At 51.2% G+C, this 21018-nt stretch overlaps 1 protein-coding gene across 2 annotated transcripts in view; it reads left to right on the plus strand.

Moving 5' to 3' along the window:
- The window catches only part of SMOX (spermine oxidase), a 53617-nt gene that overhangs the window by 26599 nt on the left and 6000 nt on the right, over window positions 1–21018 (plus strand). For both annotated transcript variants that reach the window (XM_056121210.1, XM_056121209.1), the window contains exons 2-4: window positions 7301–7534; window positions 15725–15951; window positions 20691–20864. In XM_056121210.1, the coding sequence (XP_055977185.1) occupies window positions 7327–7534; window positions 15725–15951; window positions 20691–20864 (609 nt within the window). In that variant the 5' untranslated portion in view covers window positions 7301–7326. The remainder of the gene's footprint in view (window positions 1–7300; window positions 7535–15724; window positions 15952–20690; window positions 20865–21018) is intronic.

Consider the following 21018-nt stretch of genomic DNA (forward strand, 5'->3'; position numbering starts at 1 on the left):
CTCCCCACTCCTGGTTCCTGGGATGTGCTCGGAGGAATCGCTGGATTTTGCTCTCGGTCATGACCTCAGGTCCTGGCTGTGCTGGTCTTGGTGCAGCCGTAGCGATCCCTGGGGGAGTGGATCAGAGGGGGGGCCAGGCGTGGGACGTTGGGGGGCAGAGGCTTTGGGGGGACTAAGGGTTGCTGGCTGGATCTGACGGCTGTGGTTGTGTGAGGCACAGAGAGGCCTTCTGCTCCGAGTTCGGGGTCCTCGCGTGCCTGTGGCTGGCGCTGGCTCCATGCTCCATGCCTCATTTTTCTTTTTGGTTTTGGAGCCACATCCGACTGTGCTTGGGGGCTTCCTCCTGGCTCTGTGCTCAGGAATCAGTCCTGGTGGTACTTGGGAGACCAGATAGGGTCCCTGGTGGCAAGAGCCCTACCCACTGTGCTTTCTTTCTGGCCCCTGGGGGTGCAGAGGGCTCAGCAGGGTAGAGGCAGCCAGGACCAAAACCTGGCTCCTGGGTCTGGCATTGAGTGTCACTGCTTGGAGGTGTCAGTAACCCAGCTGGAAGTATAAGGGTGACAGGAGATGCTGGGAGGTGGAGAGTGGGGTGTGGGGCCGGGGTTTCCTGCTCAACTGCTGGAACCTTCCAGTCCGGCTTCCACCTGGTCCTTTGGAGACATCCTCCACCCCGGCCCCCTCAGCCCCCCACCAGGGGGGCAGGCTTTTTATTTGGATATACTCCTCAAGATGTGTAACGATTCTGACATTTTCTCAGTATTACTTTTATTTATTTATTTATTTATTTATTTATGGGGGGGGGCGCGGTGTTGCACCGAGTGATGCCCAGGGCTTACCCCTGACTCTGTGCTCAGATATCACTCTTGCTTGGGGCTTGGAAGACCGTGTGGGGTGTTTGGGATCCAATCCAGGTCAGCCATGTGCATGGCAAGTGCCCTGCGCTGTACTGTCTCTCCAAACAGGAGTTATTTTCATTGGGGGGCGGGGAGGGTGGCAGCATGGGGGAGGGCTATTCAGTGATGGGGGGTAGGGAGGGCATGTGGTGTGGGGGCTCAAAGCTGGGCCTCCTGCCTGCAAGGCTGTGCTCATCCTCGTGCTCCCGGTCCCCTGCTGCCTTCTTGAGTTTAGCCACATTGGGCCAATTCTCGAGGAGCAATATTGGCTCTGGGTGGCAGGAACGGGGAGGTCTGCGGGCCAGAGAAGCGGGGGACCCTGGAGACAATGGCGGGGTATTCCTAGTGGGGATGAGACACCCAGACCCATTCAGGTTGGGGCTGGCCTAATTTTTTTTTAAATTAAAGCCAGCAGCTTGATGGACTTGGGGCCCTGGGGGCTCCGTCCCTTTCCTCCCCAGCTCCCCTTTTACCATGGAAGCCGGAGCAAGCGAGCCAGTGTCTGCCGGTGCCTCCTCCTCCCGCTCCTCCCCGCCTGGCTGAGCCAGCACTTTTTTTTTTTTTTTTTTGCTTCTCTCCTTTATCTGCTCAAAAAAGTACAGGGTGTTCTGTTTCTCCTGTGCATACAGATCGAGGAGCGGATGTTATTTATTTCTTTCGTTCCCGAAGGCGAGAGGAGGCACAGTGGAGCATTAAGTGATTGTTTCCTCAAGGAGAGACCTTTTCTCACAAAAATTTAGAGAGGAAAAGATGACACCAACAGCAGCAAACAAGCTGCCCCCCTCCCCCTTCCTCCCCACTGGCAGCAGATTAGGGCCTGGGAAGGCCCAGCAGGAGGGATCCGAGGCAGTTTCCTGTGCAGTTTTCGCTCCTCTCTGGGTCTGGGCTGAAAGTGTGATGGGGTGGTGGGTGCTGGGAGGGGCTCATCGCTCTGCACTCTGTTGACGGGACTGCTCGGGAGCCCCATGTGGGGACAGAGCTAAGGAGGGACATGAACGGGGTTCGCCGTGAGGGGCAGGACACTGATGGTCCCTTGGCCCATGCTCACCTGTTCACCTGTGCAGGTGTTCAGCCCAGGGTCGCTGACCTGTTGGGGTTCTGGGTTTCTCTCAAGGGCACAGCACACACTGCATTTCTCCCAGCCCTGTAGGATCTGGATTCCCAAGACTGCGCTCGTCATTCCACAGGAGACCTTTAGAAATAACTTGTAGCACTGTAGCACTGTCCTCCCGTTGTTCATCGATTTGCTCGAGCGGGCACAGTAATGTCTCCATTGTGAGACTTGTTACTGTGTTTGGCATATTGAATAGGTCACGGGGAGCTTGCCAGGCTTTGCCATGCGGGCACGATACTCTCGGTAGCTTGCCGGGCTCTCCGAGAGGGGCGGGGGAATCGAACTCGGGTTGGCCATGTTGGCCGAGTGCAAGGCAAATGCCCTACCGCTGTGCTGTTGCTCCAGCCCCCAAAAATAACTTGGCTGTGACTGGTCCGAATGCAGTGGTGTTTACAATTAATTGATCACAGCCAGTTACAGAAATAACTTGGGGCTCCTCCAAGTGCTGACCCCTGTTTCCCCCACCCCCACCCTGGCCCACTTGGCCTGTCAGTGTGGGCCGGTCCTGGAGGTCACTGAGGCTGGCGACCTGGGAAGTGATCTACACCCCTGTATTCTACCCTCTGCCACTTCCCAAAGCGGCCACTCCCCTGGTTCCTGGGTGGGGGTGGTGTTTGTTTTGGGGGGTGGTGTTTGGTCATACCTGGTAGTGCTTAGGGCCTGTTCTGTGTTCTGGGCTCAGGAGTGACCCCTGACCTTGCTAGAGGGACCCTAAGTGGTGTCAGGGGTTGAAGCGGGCTTGGCACATGCACCTGATGGCCAGCTTTCTCATGAGTTTGCCAAGACAGTAACGTCAGCACCCATGTCTCCCTATACTACACAGCACTGAACAATGTTCTCTTTGGGGGATTTTTTTTTTTTAAGCCACAGCTGGCAGTGCTCAGGGACTACTTTTGTCCCTGCACTTAGAAATCACTCATGGCGGTGCTCAGAGAACCATAAGGGGTGTCGGGGTTCAAACCCAGCCAGCACCCTAGCTGCTGTACTATCCCTCCCACCCCTCTTTTTGGATGTTTTAGGCCCCACCCTGTGATACTCAGGAGCCATCCCTGACTGCTCAGGGCTGTGCTAGTGGAACCAGCTGTGGTGCCAGGGATTGGAACTAGGGTCACATGCAGGAGTCCACCTCCTGGGGGGCTGGAGTGATAGCACAGCAGGTAGGGCATTTACCTTGCACATGGCTGACCCGGGTTCAATTCCCAGCATCCCATATGGTCCCCCGAGCACCACCAGGGGTAATTCCTGAGTGTATGAGCCAGGAGTAACCCCTGTGCAAAGCCGGTGTGACCCAGAAAGAAAAAAATAAAATCCTCCTGCACAAGCTCACTGGCCCTGGCCCTGGCTCCTGAGGGAGCCTGGAGAGATCTGTGCTGAGACCCCAAGTGGAAGCAGCTTTCACCCCCTCTTTATCAGAGCCATGCAGGAACTTTTTCCAGAGGTGAACTCCACCGGTAAGGTTAAGAGAACCCCTGCATAGGACCCGGAAACCTTGTCACCCGCCTTTTAAAAGCTGTGAGCTTTGTTGGGTGGAGATGGGGGCCTTGGACAGGGGCTAGGAGTGCAGGCCTGGCACCCCCTCGGCAGCTCCCCCCTTTCTGGGCACTGGGGGTGGGGTGTGGCCGGCAGCAGCGCCACGTGGCCTGGCTGGGTGCTGGGCAGTGGTGGCATCCGCCCACACCAGGTGTGTTTACAAACTGACGCAAGCTCCCGCAAGCTCCTGTGGCTCTGCCCAGGACCTCTCCTCCCTGCCGCTGCCCCGCTCCCCCCCATACAGGCAACCACACCCTCACTTCTCACTCTAATTCCCAGGAAGAAAGAAAGTAGGGGAGGGGGAGGGCAGAGAGGGAGCTGGCTGAGCTGGTGACCACTCCTAACCCCAGTCCAAGGCCTCTCTGCTCATCCCTTCTCTAGGTGCCCGCAGGGTGGGGTCCCTTGGGAAGGACGAGGGGAGGAGGAGCAGCGGGAAGACAGGGCAGGGGATACTGGCCTTGCCCTCTCCTGCTGCCTGGGTCTGGGGGCTCAGAGGCAGGAGTGGGGGGAGGTTCCTCTCCATGCCCCCAGCTGGCAGCTAGAGAGAGTGGAAGGGGGGCACGCACCACAGGAGCTGAGGCCGAGGCTGTTTCCCATGTTGCTTTCTCTCTCTTTCCAGTTTAGAACTGAAGCATCTTTAGAAAAAGACCCCAGGGCCGGGGAGATAGTGTAGTTGGTAGCAAGCACCTAACTCAGCTTCAATCTCAGGTACCTCTTATGGTCCCTGAGGCTCACCAGGAATGGTTCCTGAGTGCAGAGCCAGGAGTAACTCCTGAATATGGCCAGGAATGGCCCCAAACAAAAAACCAACAAAAAAAGGGAAAAGACCCCTTGTTCATCTGTGATAAAGAAGATGTCAGAGGCCTGTTCAGGAGGCAGCATTAATTCTTCTATAGGGATCCAGGAATGAATTTTTGAATTGTTAGTGAGGTACACACACACACACACACACACATATACACACACACACATACATGCACACACTATAAACCTGTATACATGCACATACATGCACATTCATGAACACACAGATGCATTCATGTACATGTGCTCACATGCAGACCTATATACATGCACACGTGCATATTCATGAATGCACACACAAGTACATTCATGCGCATGTACACACCACAAATCTGTATGCGTGCACACACAGATGCATATGCACAGTTGTAAATGAACACACTAATATATTCATACATGTGGGACACATATGCAAACCTGTGGACACACATTCATGAACCATGAACACACAAACTTACAGTGACTGGCCCAAATCCCAAATGTCCAACTCAGTGACTTGTTATCTGTCCCCTAATATAGCCAACATTTGGGTCAACACACATGTTTCTTCAGCCCAGAACGTTCCCTGCTAATCCCTGCAATACCCTGCCCAGCCCCCTTCCCGTTTTTTTTTTTTTACTCTTTTTTTGGGTCACACCCAGTGATGCTCAGGGGTTACTCCTGGCTCATGCACGCAGGGGTTACTCCTGGTGGTGCTTGGGGGACCATATGGGATGCTGGGGATTGAACCCAGGTCAGCCATGTGCAAGGCAAACGCCCCACCCACTGTGCTATCACTCCGGCCTCCCCTTCCCAGTTTTTGTTCTAGCCTAGCACACCCCTTTCCCACTGCAGGAGCTGTGTCTGCGTGGCGGTGGGCCTGACCGTGGGTGGGTTTCACTGTGAGCTCTCAACTCCAGCCTCCTCTGCCCAGTGCTTGTGGAGCAGATTTGTGTTCTTTCTGATGGTTGCCGAAGACTGTGCCTCTGTCTGAACATGTTCCCCAGCGCACGCGGGTTCATCCCTTTTCCGATGGAGGGGCCTTGGACTGTTTTGGGGTAAAGCTGCCAGGATCATCCTTTGGCACGTCCCTTTCGGGGAGCAGGCCTGGTTTCTTCTGAGGCTCAGGGGCCAGTGTTTACTTGTCTCCTGCCTGTGCGCGGATCCATCACCTTCCACCCACATTTGTTCCCTCTGGTTCCTTCCTGGATACAGCCGGAGTCCGCAGGCTGCCAGAGGCCTCCGTAAAGGCAGCCTGGGCCAGGGGAGGAACGGGGACAGAACCTGTATCTGAGGAAGCCCCCTGATACCTTAAAACCTTGGGGGTCACTCTGGGAATGTGGGGGTTGCCTCTCCCTCCCATGGGGAGGGGCTGCATTCAGACCTTCTAGCTGTCACCCGGCCTGGCGTCTGAGCAAGCTGGCTTGGTGTAACTGTCAATTTGATGTCTGGCCTCTGGTGCCACAGGTCCTCCTGGTCCGCTGCCTTGCGGTGACCAAGGGGCTGGGTGGCCAGGGAAAACAACCAGGGACGACCGGAAATAGCAGAGGCGCCTCTGGTACCAGCCCCGTGGCACTTCCTGGGAGGAGGGTGGGACTCCATCCTCCCACCAAATTGCCACCTCAGTGAGGATGCGAAGAAGGGAAGGGGCCAGAGAAGGAAGGGAAGCGCTGCAGGAGGGTGAGCGGGGCTGGCGTTGCATGTGCACCCCTCTCTGGGCACCCCGAGGCTCCTGCTGACTTTGTGAGGTTGCTGTGAGGAGCATCGTGGGGCCCGGGGGAGTATCCTGGGTTTTCTGTAAGTGCTCTGGGGGGTCTGTGTGGGTGTTCCTGGGATGCTTGTGAAGATCCTGCTCGCGAGCAGTCTGGGGGTCTGTGGGAGCATTTTGAGGTCTAGGTGAGCATCCTGGGATTTGTGAAAGGATTCTGGGGTCAAGGCAAGCATCTTGGGGGATGAGCTCATCTCGGTATGAGCATTTCAGCGTTGCTGGGAGTATTCTGGGTTCTGTGTGTTCTCCTGAGGGGTCATGTGAGACTCCCGGGATCAGTTAACATATCCCAGGGTGTTTGCTCCCTGGATTTGGTGAGAGCATTCTAGGATTAGGGTAAGCCTCCTGGTGTGTGCAAGTCAATATGTGTGTGTGTGTGTGTGTGTGTGTGTGTCTGTGAATGAGTGTAGAAGGAGTGTGTATGGGAATGTGAGTGTGAGGGAATGAGTATGTGAGAATGAGTGTGTATTTGTGTGTGTGCATGTCAGTGAGTGTGAATGTGTGTGAGTGGGAGTGAGCATGTGTGAGAATGAGCTTGTGTATGTGAGAATGAGTGTGTATTGTGTGTGAGAATGTCTGTGAGGGTGTGGGGGTGAGTGTGTAAGTGTGAGAGTGTGTGTGAGAGTGAGTGCGAGTGAGTGTGTGAGTGTGTGAATTTGTGTGTGAGTGTGAATGTGTGAGTGCATGTGTGTGTGAGTGAGTGTGTGTGTGTGTGTGTGTGAGAGAGAGAGAGAGAGAGAGAGAGAGAGAGTATGTGTGGGTATATGAGTGTGTGTACGTGGTCATCCGGGAGTCACTGCTGTGCTGGGTGGAGCTGGGTCAGCGGGTCCTGGGTCAGTTTCTCCTGACCTCTGCCCTCTTTGTCATTCTCTCCCTGGCTGTCCCTGTCTCAGCTGTGGGCAGTGAGTAACCTGGAGGTTTGGGATGGGCTGTGAACATTACAAGGGGCTCATTGCTCCCCTCTTGGCATTGCCGGTGGGGGGCACAGTCCATTGTCCCTTGTCCCTTTCTCTCTTCTCTGTCCTTCTCCTCCTTACACAGCCTCTGGCCATGACATCTCCTGTCTAGGTCATTGAGGGGTGTGTGTGGTGGTGGTGGTGGTGGGGTGGAGGCTGTGTGGAGGGGATTGTGGTCCTCCCAGAGTGTAGAGATTTCAGCCAGCACCCCGGGCAGGCTGAGCCCTTGCCCTGACGCCCACCCTTCTCTCCGCAGGTTCTTAGGAGGTGAGCACGGACGGTATGCAAAGTTGTGAATCCAGTGGCGACAGTGCGGATGACCCTCTCAGTCGTGGCCTCCGGAGAAGGGGACAGCCGCGCGTGGTGGTGATCGGCGCTGGCTTGGCTGGCCTGGCTGCAGCCAAAGCACTTTTGGAGCAGGGCTTCACTGATGTCACCGTGCTTGAGGCTTCCAGCCGCATCGGAGGCCGGGTGCAGAGCGTGAAACTTGGTGAGTGCCTCTTTGTTTGCTTGCTGGACTCGGGGTTGCATCTGGATGCTCAGGGCTTACTCCTCACTCTACACTCAGGAATCACTCCTGGGCCATGTGAGACGCTAGTGACCCAACCCAGGTTGGCTGTGTGCAAGGCAAGCACCCTACCTGCTCTGCCCCCCCCCCAGACTACTTCTTGTCCCTCCACCCTCACCCCGGGGGCTCTTGGTCATGCCAGCATCTCCCTATTTTAGTTCCTTCCCTAAGGTGTTTCATCATGCAATCTGGATGTTTTCCAGAAACTTCCTTTGTTCCTCTGCAGCCCGCCAAAGGGGTAGCTGGGCTCTTACCTCTATTTTGGGACCATGAATGAGGCCTCACCAGGCTTATGAGGGAGGTTACCCTGTACCAAATTCTTTTTTTTTTTCCTTTGGCTTTTTGGGTCACACCTGGCGATGCAGGGGTTACTCCTGGCTTTACACTCAGGAATTGCTCCTGGTGGTGCTCGGGGGACTATATGGGATGCTGGGAATTCCCTACCCACTGTATTATTGCTCCAGGCCCGACCCTGTGCCAAATTCTTACGGCAGTTTCTTTTCTTTTTCTTTGTTTTTTTTTCTTAAAAAAAGATTTGGGGTCACACCCAGCAGTGCTCAGGGCCCACTTCTGGCTCTGCACTCAGGAATCACTCATGACAGGCTTGGGGGACCATAGGGGATGCTGGGGATCGAACCTGGGTTGGCTGCATACAAGGCAAGCATCCTACCTGCTGTACTGTCGCTCCAGCACATGGCGATTTCTATTTTACGAGAAAGGGAATTTTGCAGGCTTCTATCAGCCATGAATTTGATTGCTGTGGGGGCTTGGGGACCGCACCTGATGGTGCTCAGGGGCTCCTCCCAGCTCCGTACTCATGGGTCACTCCAGGCAGTGCCAAGGATGGAGCCCCGGCCTCCTGCTTGCAAAACATGAGTATAAGCCCATTCAGTTTTTGTTTTGATTCTGGATTTTGGACCACACCCAGCTGTACTCAGGGTTTACTCCTGATTCCGTGCTCAGGGATCACTCCTGGTGATGTTCGAGGACTATATAGGATGTCAGGGATTGGACCTGGGTCAGCAGCAGGCAAGGCAAACACCCCACCTGCTGTACTATCTCTCCCGCCCCTGGCCATTCAGCTTGGAGTGTGAATTTGAGTATCATGTCAAAGAACCTCCCCTGGAGAGGCAGGAGCTCAGGGCAGTGGTGGCAGAAGGGGACTTGGGGGCCCTGTTAGTTGATGGGAATTTGAAAGATGACCCGGAAAGAGATTCTGTCCAGGGTGGAGAGCAGGGAGTGCTCTGGAGAAGGGCCGGTTAGAGACCTCAGGCAGGATTGCCTGGAATGCAGCTGGAGGCGAGCACCTCAGGGGTAAGACCCTGACGCAGGGACAGGAAGCCAGTGTGAGCACAGACTCTGGCCTGCAGAGCTCTGGGGTGCTCTGTCCCTCCAGAGTCACATAATCCTTCTACTGGGACATGGAGAAGCCGCACGCATTTCTTGGGATGGGTGGGGCTGCTGGTCCAGGGTTCAAGGTGATCAGACCCAGACTCCACAGACTCACAGGGGCCTCCTCCTCCTCCTTTCTCTTCCTCTTCTTTCTCTTCCTCCTCCTATTCCTATTCCTCCTCCTCCTCCTCCTCCTCCTCTTCCTTCTCCTCCTCCTCCTCCTCTTTCTCTTTCTCTTCCTCCTCTTTCTCCTCTTCTTCCTCCTTCTCCTCTTTCTCTTCCTTCTCCTCCTTCTTATCTTCCTCTTCTTCCTTCACCTCTCCCTCCTCCTCCTTCTCTTCCTCTCCTTCCTCCTCTTCCTCCCCCTCTTTCTCCTCTGGCAGGGCTCAGGGACCATATGGGATGCCAGGGATTGAACCTGGATTGGCCACAGGCAATGCAAATGCCTTACCCACTGTACTATCACTCTGGCCCCATGCGAGGACCTTCTGTCCTCTGGTGAGTCTGGGTCACAGAGAACACTGCTTGGAAGGGATGTGATTGCGTCCTTCTCTCCCAGGTATATGCGGACACAGAGGAGATGGTCTGGGCAGTGAGGCTGAAAGCAGAGTCCAGGTGCTCATTGACCTGGGACAGCTGGGAGAGCCTCTGGCCTCAGTGTCCCTACAAGCCGGACACTGTTGGGCGCCCTACTGACAGGGGGGCTCCAGATGTGGTTCTAGAGTATTGAATTGACACTTGTTATTGGATGGAGACGGAGGAGATGGAGGATGAACAATTCTCTGCTGTGTCTGTGGCAGCTGGCCGCTAAGCTGGGCCTTGCGGGGAAGTGAGGAAGGCAGGAGGCTGGAGGGCTGCCTTCCTGCGGGATGGGAGCTTGGCAGGGCCTCCGCGAGGGTGGGAGTTTGGGAGTTCATGGAAAGGTGGGGGAGCAGCATCCCTGGGATGATGAACGTGAGGAGGATCAGGCAGAAGCTGCGAAGAGAGGAGAGCACCTCTCTGGGCATGTGTGTGTGTGTGTGTGTGTGTGTGTGTGTGTGTGTGTGTGTGTGTGTGTCTGTGTGTGTGTGTGCGCAGACATGCTGGTGAAAGCCCCGATGCAGCCGGATCTGTATCGATGCAACAGATAATCATAGCTGTGAGTCTCAGTGGTCAGAGTGGGGGGAGGGGGTGGCCAGGGCCAGGGGGAGGAGGTCTCAGGACATGGGGTGTGGGGGGAGACATGGAGGTGGCAGCTGCCATGTTTGGGTGTAGCAAGGAGGCAGAGGGCTGGAGGTATGTGGGAGAGGGCAGGGAACAGCCCATATGGGGGATTGCCTTGTGAGGGGTGCCCGCTCCTGCCATCCCCTTGGGCTGAGCTGGGCTGCCCCCTGCTGCTGACCTCTAGCTGCTCACCTGATTCCCACTTTGGCAGAGAAGGTGGGGTTGGGAGATGTTCCCTGCCTGGAAATCACTCTCTGGTAGAGAACTAAAGAGCAGCCCGCTGTGCTCTGGGGACGGGGTCCAGGTCCCTCTCCAGCATGCTGGCCCCCTTCTGCTCTTCCTGTTGAGAGCTGAGATAGGGCAAGACACTCTGGGGAGCACTAAGTGAGGATCTCAAGGAGAAAGAATAGTAACTGCCTCTGCAGGCAGGGCTCTGCACTTCCTGCCTTCCATGTCCCCTGTGCGCTAACTTTTCCTAGACAAGAGATCTACACATTCCAGGGATATTCTGTTGCACTGACTGTGGTATAAGAGGGTTGAGTTCTGCTATGTGTTGGCACAGACATGTGTGTAAGACTGTGGATCGAATGAGAAGCAACCCCAGAAAGAAAATACACAAAAAATATGGAATGGCCAGTTCTGGAGGGCAGAGGGTCATGCTATCTGTTAGGACACACTGGCACACACATATGACAACATATTACTCATATGTGTGTCTCATGACACACATATTCAAACACACACATTCATACACTCTTACACACACCTACACTCCTATACTCCTAGATACTCACATTCTAACACACAGTCATACACTCACAAATAAACATTCACACAATCATACACTTACACACACAGAAAATCACATATACAGACTAACACATAGTCATACATTCACAGATGGCACATTCACACACACTCATATATTTTCTCTCACACACCCACAGTCACACACATATACTCATACACTCGCAGATTTTCAAACATTCACACACTCTTTTACAGGCACACACTCACACACAATACCCAAGGGTGAATTCAGCTCAGTTCTGCCACGTTTTACTGTGCAGTGTCCAGATCCATAGGCAAATGACCTCATCTTTCCAGACCACCCTTCCTCTTCAGATGCCACCTATGGCCACGGGCTACATGTTGGGGGTGTCCACAACTCCCTATGCAGAATGTAGGTGCCGGGGCAAGGCCAACTTAGCCTCTGGTTCGATCCTCAGAGTGGCTCCAAGTCAGAGATTCCCAGGCCACCATCCTCAGGGTTTGAGTGACTGTAACAGCTTCCAGAACCCAGGAAGTTTTCCTCATGACATCACCATTTAGCCCAGAGGCTATGAAAGGCCCCACATCAGCAGACAGATGGAAAAGAGTGGAGGGCAGAAGATGGAAAGGCTCAGAGTTTCTGGGCCTCTCTAGGCACACTGTTCTGCAGATCTTCACCCATTAACCAGCCCCTTAACTTTTGAAGCCCTTTCTCTCTCTCTCTCTCTCTTTTTATTTTAAACCATTTTTATCACTATCACTATCACCCTGTTGTTCTTTAATTCGCTCTAGCGGGCCCAGTAACATCTCCATTCATCCCTGTCACGTGCAAGTGTAGCCTGATGACATATTGGGGGCTCCTTCAGGGTCAGGGGAATGAGGACCATTCATTGTTACTGTTTTTGACATATCAAGTATGCCACAGTAGCTTGTGAGGCTCTATCGAACCATTTTTATAGGTACTGACATTTATAAGATTTACCAAAAAAAAAATATATACTTTTTTCTTTTTAGCAGGGGCATTTTTTAAATTATTATTATCATCTTTTTTCAGGAATAAGTTCTGGGCATCACACCCAGCAGTGCTTAGGGCTTACTACTGGCTCTGAACCCAGTAATCAGTCTTGGTGGTGCTCAGGGTCCATATGGGATGCTAGGGATCAAATCTGGGTTGACCACGTGCAAGGCCAACTCCCTACCTGCTATACTATTGCTCTGGCTCAGTTACTCATAGGACACACGGACACATCATTTACATGGACACATCATTTGAACACCACACCCACCACCAGAAAGCCCATTTCCTTCCACCAATATCCCAAGGACCCCTCCCACCCTGACCTTTTTGTAAGCATAGTTCTACAGACAAATCTTCAGTTCTGATAACTTTGACCATTTGTTGCTTCCTTAGTATGTTTCATTTTTTTAATATATTTGTGATCGCTCTTTCTCTCTCTTTCTCTCCCTCTCTCTCTCTCTCTCAAATTGTGACATCAACACACATAGGTGAATAGAGCTATACTACTGGAATTCCACAAAATTGTAGGTCGATGATAAATTGATAATAGCTTTTTTTCAAAAGCTGTTTTTTTTTACAAGTATATATATTAAAAATTAGTACTATGAATAATTCTGTGCTAATAGCACAGCGGTAGGGCGTTTGCCTTGCATGCAGCCAACATGGCTGACCTGAGTTCGATTCCTCTGCCCCTCTCGGAGAGCCCGGCAAGCTACCAAGAGTATCTCGCCCACACGGCAGAGCCTGGCAAGCTCCCCGTGACGTATTCAATATGCCAAACACAGTAACAACAAAGTCTCCAATGGAGACGTTACTGGGCCTGCTCGAGCAAATCGATGATCAATGGGAGGGCCTTTACCTTACCTTTACCTTTACCTTTAATACATTTTAAGATTTACATGAGATAGATAAATCCTACAAATGGAATGTTTAGTAAGAGTGAAGAGAGTTAAGTAAAATTTAAGGGGAGAATTTGAAACAGCCAATAGAAATATAAAAGTTTTTTTTTTTCCAAAGAAAGGGAACATTGGCTTAATGTTAGAAAATATTATGTTATAGATACAGCTAAAATGTCTTATTAACAAGTAAAGGACTGTAGTAAATATTTCTGGGGATGTGTAAAAAAACACCTGACTATATGTATATGATATTTAATAATATTCAATATCAATAAGATGTTAATTCATTATTGTGAATATATAAAATCCCTGGGCTGGAGCGATAACACAGCAGGTAAGGCGTTTGCCTTGCACGCGGCCAACCCGGGTTCAGTTCCTCTGCCACTCTCGAAGAGCTTGGCAAGCTACCAAGAGTATCCCGCCTGCACGGCAGAGCCTGGAAAACTCCCCGTGGCATATTCGATATGCCAAAAACAGTAACAACAAATCTCACAATGAAGACATTACTGGTGCCTGCTGGGGCAAAATCGATGAATAACGGGACGACAGTGCTACAGTGCTACATAAAATCAGGATAGGAGTGAAAAAAACTTAATCTATTAGAGGGCAATTGTAAGTGCCATGAATGAATGTCACACTCAGGGTAAAGCGCTAAAGAGTTCATCTTGTCTTCTAAAGAATCTCCTTTAATCCTTCTTGCGAGACAGATTTCAAGGCTATGAATTCCCTGAGCTGTTGCCTGTCCTTGAAGCTCTCTTCATTTCTTCAAATCTCAGTGATAATATAACTGGATAGAGAATTGTTGGTGACATGTTCATTTCATTAAATATTTGTACTATATCCCTCCATTCTCTTCTGGCACATACAGTCTCATTCCATAGATCTCTTCTGAATGTATGGGCCTTACTTTGGATACAAGTTCCTTTTTTGATCTTGCTGCTTTGTCTCTACCTTTGGATTTTGTCATTTCAAGTCAAAAGTGTCCTTAAATCTTCTGATTTGAGTCTATTTTCAGGGGGCTCTTGGATCTCAGTGCCTATATTTCTCAGTACTGGGAAGTTCTTATCCATGATTTCTTTTATTTATTATTTATTTTTATAAAGTTTTTCATGATTTATTACATTCAGTGTTCCAACACCAATCTGTGATGTCTTTAAACTATTGTTTCTTCACCAAATTTGCTTCTTGTTCTTCAGAGAGTCCAATGATTCCTCTATTGTTCCTCTTGAATTCACCTGATAATTTTGGGATATGCTGTTAATTTCTTTTCAGGCTATTTTATACCTTCCCTTGTTTTCTACTGATTTCCTTCATCTAATGTTGGAACTCATTGACCTTTTCCTCAGCTACTGTTAATCTGCTTCTCAGAGCGTCTATTGCATTTTTTATGTCACCTTTCATACTCTTCATTTCTGCTTGTCGAATTCTCATTTCAGCACTCACACTTTCTTGCACTTTGCTGGCTACCTGTGCCATTATTTCTTTGAGCTCATTAAGCATCCTCACCCTGGTGTCACTAAAGTCATTGTCTGAGGATTTACTGAGCTGCTTGGTGCTGCTTGAGCCTTCTATGTTATTGTTTTTTGCTTATCGAACTTGGTGGGTTTTTATGCATCTCCCCATTGCGTTAGTTGTACTCCTGTCGTGCTGAGTGTGAATCTTTGTAATTAGCCCCTCTGGGACTCTGAGGAATTAGACTGGGAATTGCTCTTTCCCTTCTCTGTCTGTCTTCACCAAGTGATAAGAAATGTAACTGTGAGTAATGTGAATTTTGATGAGGAGCTGTCACACAGCTGTCTGTGTGGAGGTTACCAGGCTGAGCTGGAAGGGAGGGGAATCCACCCGCCCTATTCCAAAAAGACCTGGGCGTTCTCAGTCCAGAGATCTACCTGGAAGTGTGGTACAGTGAACAGGGGTCAGGAGCATCGGAGCTGGTCCAGTTGAAATCCCTCCTCATGGGAAACTAGAGAGATACTATAGTGGGTAAGGCACTTGCCTTGCATGTGGCCGACCTGGGTTCAATCACTGGCACTCCATATGGGTCCCTGAACCCTCTAGGAGTGATCCCTGAGCACTGAGATAAGAAAAAGTAAGTCCTGAGCACCACTACGTGTGGCCCCCAAAACATAAAACAAGAAAAGAATATCCTCTCTTGGGTTTTTGTGGAATCTCATTACTTAGGCAAGGCACATGAACTCATTGGCCACTGTAGACTGATAACAGACCTCAACTTCTGACTTCCCTCCCCTCCCTATAGGTTAGGGAATTCAGACCGGAAATTCTAATCATACAATTGATTCCCCTGGCCCTGATCCAGCCTTAATTCTCTGGTATTTCCTAAAAAGTCACCTCATTCCCCTAGTAAGAGACACCTTTGGACAAAGAGAGCTCAATGGCTGGAGCACAGGTCTTACAGGCAGGAGGACTGGGTTTAATCTCTGATCCTCTGAACCACATGTTCTCTCAGCACTGCAGGTGTGGCCCAAAACTAAACAACAAACAAACAAAAAAAGAGACACCTTTTCACGCTTTCAACTCTAAGACTTTTAGGATCTGAAAGTTTTCAGCTAGGCTGAAAACCAGCTCTGTAGGAGAACTCTAGTTTGGTGATCAGAACAAGCCAATATGTGATTTGCCTGTAAATCACTGTTTCAAAGGACTACTTGGATTTCATACTGGCAACTGCCTCCAGCCCCTTTCACTGGTTGCCGGAGGGAGGGCTCCTACCCGCCTTCCTGCCCAGTTGGGTGGGAGTAGAAGGAAGAGGCGGCAGGCTTGGTCCTCTCTGAAGTCCTTGCTTCTCTAAGGGCCTGTGGTTGTCACCCTTAGGACACGCCACCTTTGAGCTGGGAGCCACCTGGATCCATGGGTCCCATGGGAATCCCATCTATCATCTAGCAGAAGCCAGTGGGCTCTTGGAAGAGACAACGGATGGGGAACGCAGCGTGGGCCGCATCAGCCTTTACTCCAAGAATGGCGTGGCCTGTTACCTTACCAACCGCGGCCACCGGATCCCCAAGGATGTGGTTGAGGAATTCAGCGATTTATACAACGAGGTGAGGTGTCAGCGGGCAGCTGTACCTGGGGTGTATGTATGTGTGGAGGGGGTGGGAGGCAGGGATAAGGAGAGCCCTGGCATGTTAGAGGAATGGGTGTATTGAGAGGTCTTCTGGGTTTTCTAGGAGCCTGGTCATGTCTTTGTATACTTCCTGGGCCCAGCATTTAGGAAAAACAGGGCAGTTAGAGGAGAGACTGCAGATTAGTGAAGTAGTAGGTTTATGGTGTGCAGTACACTCATGTTTGTCCAGTACACAATCTTGTCTTTACTTTTGGATATTCTTATAGATAGTAAGTTTTGCTTGTTTGTTTTGGGGCCAGAATTGGCAGGGCTCAGGGCTTATACCTGCTTCAGATCATAGGGATCGCTGAAAGATTGAATCGATGTTGGCCGCATGCAAGGCTCTATCTGCTGTACTTATCTTTCCAGTGGGGTCTCCCCCACCACACTTTTTGTTTGTTTGTTTGTTTTTTGCTTTTGGGCCATATCTGAAGGTGCTCAGGTTTACTCTTGGCTCTTCGCTCAGGGATCACTCCTGGAGGGGCTTGGGGATCATATGGGGTGCCGGGGATTAAACCCAGGTCAGCCACATGCATAGCAAGTACCCTACCTGCTGTGCTATTGCTCTGGTTCCATAGATGGTTTTTGGAAAAGGTTTACTTTTAAGTTATTCCTAGTAGATAGAGCCATAACAGGCATTCATACACTGGTTTGAGCGGCTTTGCTAAATGATTTCATTCTAATGATGTATTTATTCATTTTAATTATGAATAAATTATAACATTTTGGAGTGTGGGAGTATATGTCACATTTATAAAAAATGGAGATTTTAATTTTCCTTTCCTAATCCTTAGACCAGCATTGTCCAATAGAACTTTTCACAATGATGGAGAAGCTAGAGCCTTGTAAATCCCATAGGATAGTGCTTAGCCATGCACTATCATGGGTCTTGAGCATTTAAAGTGTAGTGTGTGAAATGGAGGAGCACAGTGAGTTCATTTCCCTCACCCCAGGTTTCCAGTGACTTCCTTATTAGATGTTAGAGCTCTGGCTCTGTAGTTCTTGTTCTAGCCTTGTTGACTTGGCTAGTATCAGCAGTTTAGTGTCAGAGAGCGAGGGCACTGGCATACATCCTTGTTTTATTCAGGTTTCCAAAAGGCCCAATATTGTTTTGAATGCCTTTCAGTGGTGTGAACCACACTGAACAAGCAAGATAACATGTCGGCACTGTCTTCTGCTAGCTTTTCACTTAGAAACCCTTCACTCTGGCTCAGCGCATGGGCCAATGAGCGTGTCATATGGGTTTCTTTGCTTTGGGTTTGGGGAAGGAGAAAGAAGCCCTGGCTTGAGCTCCATCCCTGCTCAGCAGAAGGGAGACCCATTCTGTGCATGCACCGCAAAATAGGCTGTGTACACATTCCATGTGCTTCTCTCTCACATCCCAGAAGATTAGATTTTCCATGAGCAGATATGAGCTAGTACTCATTCTCCAAAGGATACCTTCCTGGTCCTGCCCTTTGGTTATTTCAAGTGCCTCAAGCCCAGATACCTCAAGAAGAATGACTGTTAGGGTCCATGACTGACTTGCTCTTCTAAATGCCCTTAAAAGTAGATCATTATCAATGTCTGCTCCTGGGTTTGGTCTCTGCAAATCCTGGCTATGAGTCATGGAAAATAGGAGGGATCAGGTAGGTTATTAATCTGGGTGGTGATGTTAATATTAATCCGGGTGGTCAGAGGGAGGAGGTGTTAGCCAGAAGTACAAGAGATAGATGTTCTTGTGTGGCTGTTCTAAAGAGGTGTGCTCTTAATCGGCCAGATAGTCCCGTCTTTGTAATCAATATGCATCTTCCGTGTCAAGGCATTGACTCTGAAGGGCTACTCATTCACCTGTGTTATCTTTGTTAATCAAAACATCAGTCTGTGCAGCAGTATTTAATCAAAGCAGTATGGTTCAACAATTAATTTGCTCTAAATCTTAGCTGGCTAGGAAGTCTTTCTGAGCCTTGTTTTCCTCCTCTGTCAAATGGACATACAGTGAATGCCAGGAAGTCTTACCTGCTTTATACATTGTAAGAGGCTTAAATGAGAAAGGTACCTCATGAGATTTGGGGTATTGTCACCATCACAGATTGGTTCCTCTTTCCTGGGTCCTTTCCCTTTCTTCTTCCCTAAGAGGGTGTGCTTTCCCTCAGGACAGGAGACGGAACCCACGGGACAAACACATGTTCAATTAAAGCTGGCACAGAGGCTCACGGGGGTAGATGATTCATGTAAATAGACTCAAGTTGTTACTCCTCAGCCGGGCACTTGGCCGCTGGTCAACACAAATGAAAGCTCAGCTACCATGTCGCTTCTCACCCAAGGAGCAAAACTCAGGGAGGAGGGTGCATGCGGTGAGTTCAAAGTCGGTCTCCTTGGCAGCGGCACTAGGTAAGGAATTTGCTGGAGGCTTCAGGAAAGGCTAAGTGGACACCCTGCAACTTGTGACTCTAAGGAGGAAAATGAAGCCTTTTCTTCTTAGAGACTATACCAGACCAGAAAGTACAGTGGGTAGGGTGCTTTCTTTGCAGGCTGCAGACCTGGGTTCGAGCCCTGGCATCCCCTATGGTTCCCCCAAGCTCTGCCAGGAGTGATTCCTGAGCATGGTGCCAGGAGTAAGTCGTCAGCACTACTGGCTGTGATCCAGTCCCCTCTCCCTTCCCAAAAAAGAGAGTCTACATCCCAGAAACATGTTTAGGGGGTTCACAGTTCTCTCATGCCAAGGGCTTTCCCTGGAATGGAGAGTGGGAGACGGCAGAGCTCCCGTCTTGCCTTCCCACTGTGGCAAACTCAGGGCTGGCTTTCAGGCAGATAGCGTGCTCATGCCCATCAAATGCAAACACACTGGAAGAAGGAGCGCCTGTGAGCAAGTGGCCCCAGGCACAGCGATTTGGCCGAGGACCCAGTATCTGCCAGAGCCCCGGGAGGGAGAGTGGATATGTGGTCTTCTCACAACCTTGCAGTCATGCCCAAGCCTGGGATTGAGGCCAGTGTCCTGGCATGACTCTGAGTCCTTTGTCCCGTGGCCCTGCCTGCATTGCTGGAGCCATCCCTCACCGTCTCTTCACTCCGTGCTGCCCACTCCAGCGAGGCTGAGCCACTTTGAGTACAAATCACATTCTCTCTGCCTCTTCCACGTCTTCATTTTTCTCGGGTGGGAAGTGGGGAGGGATCTCCCAAGCAGTGTGTAGGTGACCCTGAGGTCATTCCTGATGGCATTTGGCATTTAGTGCTGTGCAGGTTCAGCAGTCTTGGGGCCCAGTAGGGCCATCCTGGTGGTGCTCGGGGGACCAGGTGGTGTGGGGGATGGAAGTCGGGGTCTCTGCGTGTCATGCATGTTCCTCGGGCCCTTCCGCATCATCAGTGCACAGTTCTTTCTGCTTGAAATACTTTCCCTCTCTCTCTCCTGTACCCCTGTCCCTCTCTTGACCGACCAAAGTTTTCTAGGTGTATCGTACAACCCTGGGGCTCTCTGCAGTGACAGCATATCACGTAGAGATGGTCCAAATTGAAAGTGCAGGGGCTCAGGACTGGTTTGCCCTGGTAATCAGGGTCTGTTGAGTGAATATTGGGCTGAGATGTTGCCCTTTGGAAATCCCAGAGTTTAGCATACTTCCCCCGGGGGAGACCTGCATTGTACTTAGTGTGGGGTGGGAGAGAGGTACTCGATGCCCTTTCCTTGCTTCCTGTTCATGAGATGTGAACTTATGTTCTTGCTAAGCAGAGCCAACAAAACACCTTCCAGCCCGTTGGCACTCTGGGGCTCCCTCCCCTCCACCTGCTGCACCCCCCCAACGAGGCCGCCTTCATTTCCTGAGTCTGAGACCTGCAGGAAGTAGGGGGCCTGGTATGAATTTGAGCAGGGCCTAGCAAGGTCTGGGCCCCTTCTGCTCCTTCCCTCACCCCCAAGCACTGGTCAGGCTGCTATGCCAGACTGTCCTTCTCAGAGAGAGTGAGGCTGGCATGTGTGGGCAGGAGAGGCTGCATGCTTGGTTTGTGGAAAAGAGAAATGTGTGTAAACCCGGGCTCTCCAGCGGGTGGTCAGCTCAGCCCCACAGAGTGCCTGAGGGCACAGCTTCATATAGGACTGTGTGGTGTAGGTCCCCCAAAACTTCTCTTAGTTCTTTTATTAAAAAATTAATTTAGGGGCTGGAGCAAGAGCACAGTGGGTAGGGTGTTTGCTTTGCATGCGGCCGACAATTCCCAGAATCCCATATGGTCCCCTGAGCACCGCCAGGGGTAATTCCTGAGTGCAGAGCCAGGAGTGCCTCTGTGCATCGCTGGGTGTGACCCATAAAGAAAAAAATTTGTTTTGGGGGGGTGTTTGGGCCACACCTGATGGTGCTCAGAGCTTACTGCTGGCTCTGTGCTCAGGAATCAGGAGATGTTCAGGATCAAACTAGGTTTAGCTGAGTGCAAGACAAGTGCCTGTTATCTTGCTGGCCCCTTGTCACTGCATTCTAAGCAAGGTCCCAGCCCAGAGCCTGCGGGATCCCCTATCACAGTTGCCCTGGGCTTTGGCCAGCCCTGTACCCGGACTTGGCCCTTTAGTGCAGCATTGAATTTCTGCACCCAGGGAGCAGGGTTTGGGGCTCAAGACACCCTGTGGGGGACACCTGGGAGGTGGTGATTTCAGGAGAGAGAGAGAGACAGAGGTGGGAATGTTCCAGCCTATTCTGGACGTTTCTTTGGCAGGTCTATAACTTGACCCAGGAGTTCTTCCAGCATGGAAAACCAGTCAATGCAGAAAGTCAGAACAGCGTGGGGGTGTTCACCCGGGAGAAGGTGCGAAATCGCATCCGGGATGACCCCGACGAGCCAGAGGCCACCAAGCGCCTGAAGCTCGCCATGATCCAGCAGTACCTGAAGGTAGCTGTGGCCTGTGGGAGCTGCCAGCAGGGGAGTGTGTGTGTGTGTGTGTGTGTGTGTGTGTGTGTGTGTGTGTGTGTGTGTGTATTGGGGTGGGGGGTTGGAGGGTGGAGATGGATGCAGGCACCAATGGGAGAGACCCAGTTCTGGGGCA

This window comes from Sorex fumeus, unplaced genomic scaffold (genome assembly GCF_029834395.1).
Source record: "Sorex fumeus unplaced genomic scaffold, SorFum_2.1 ptg000044l, whole genome shotgun sequence".
Classification (NCBI taxonomy): Eukaryota; Metazoa; Chordata; class Mammalia; order Eulipotyphla; family Soricidae; genus Sorex; species Sorex fumeus.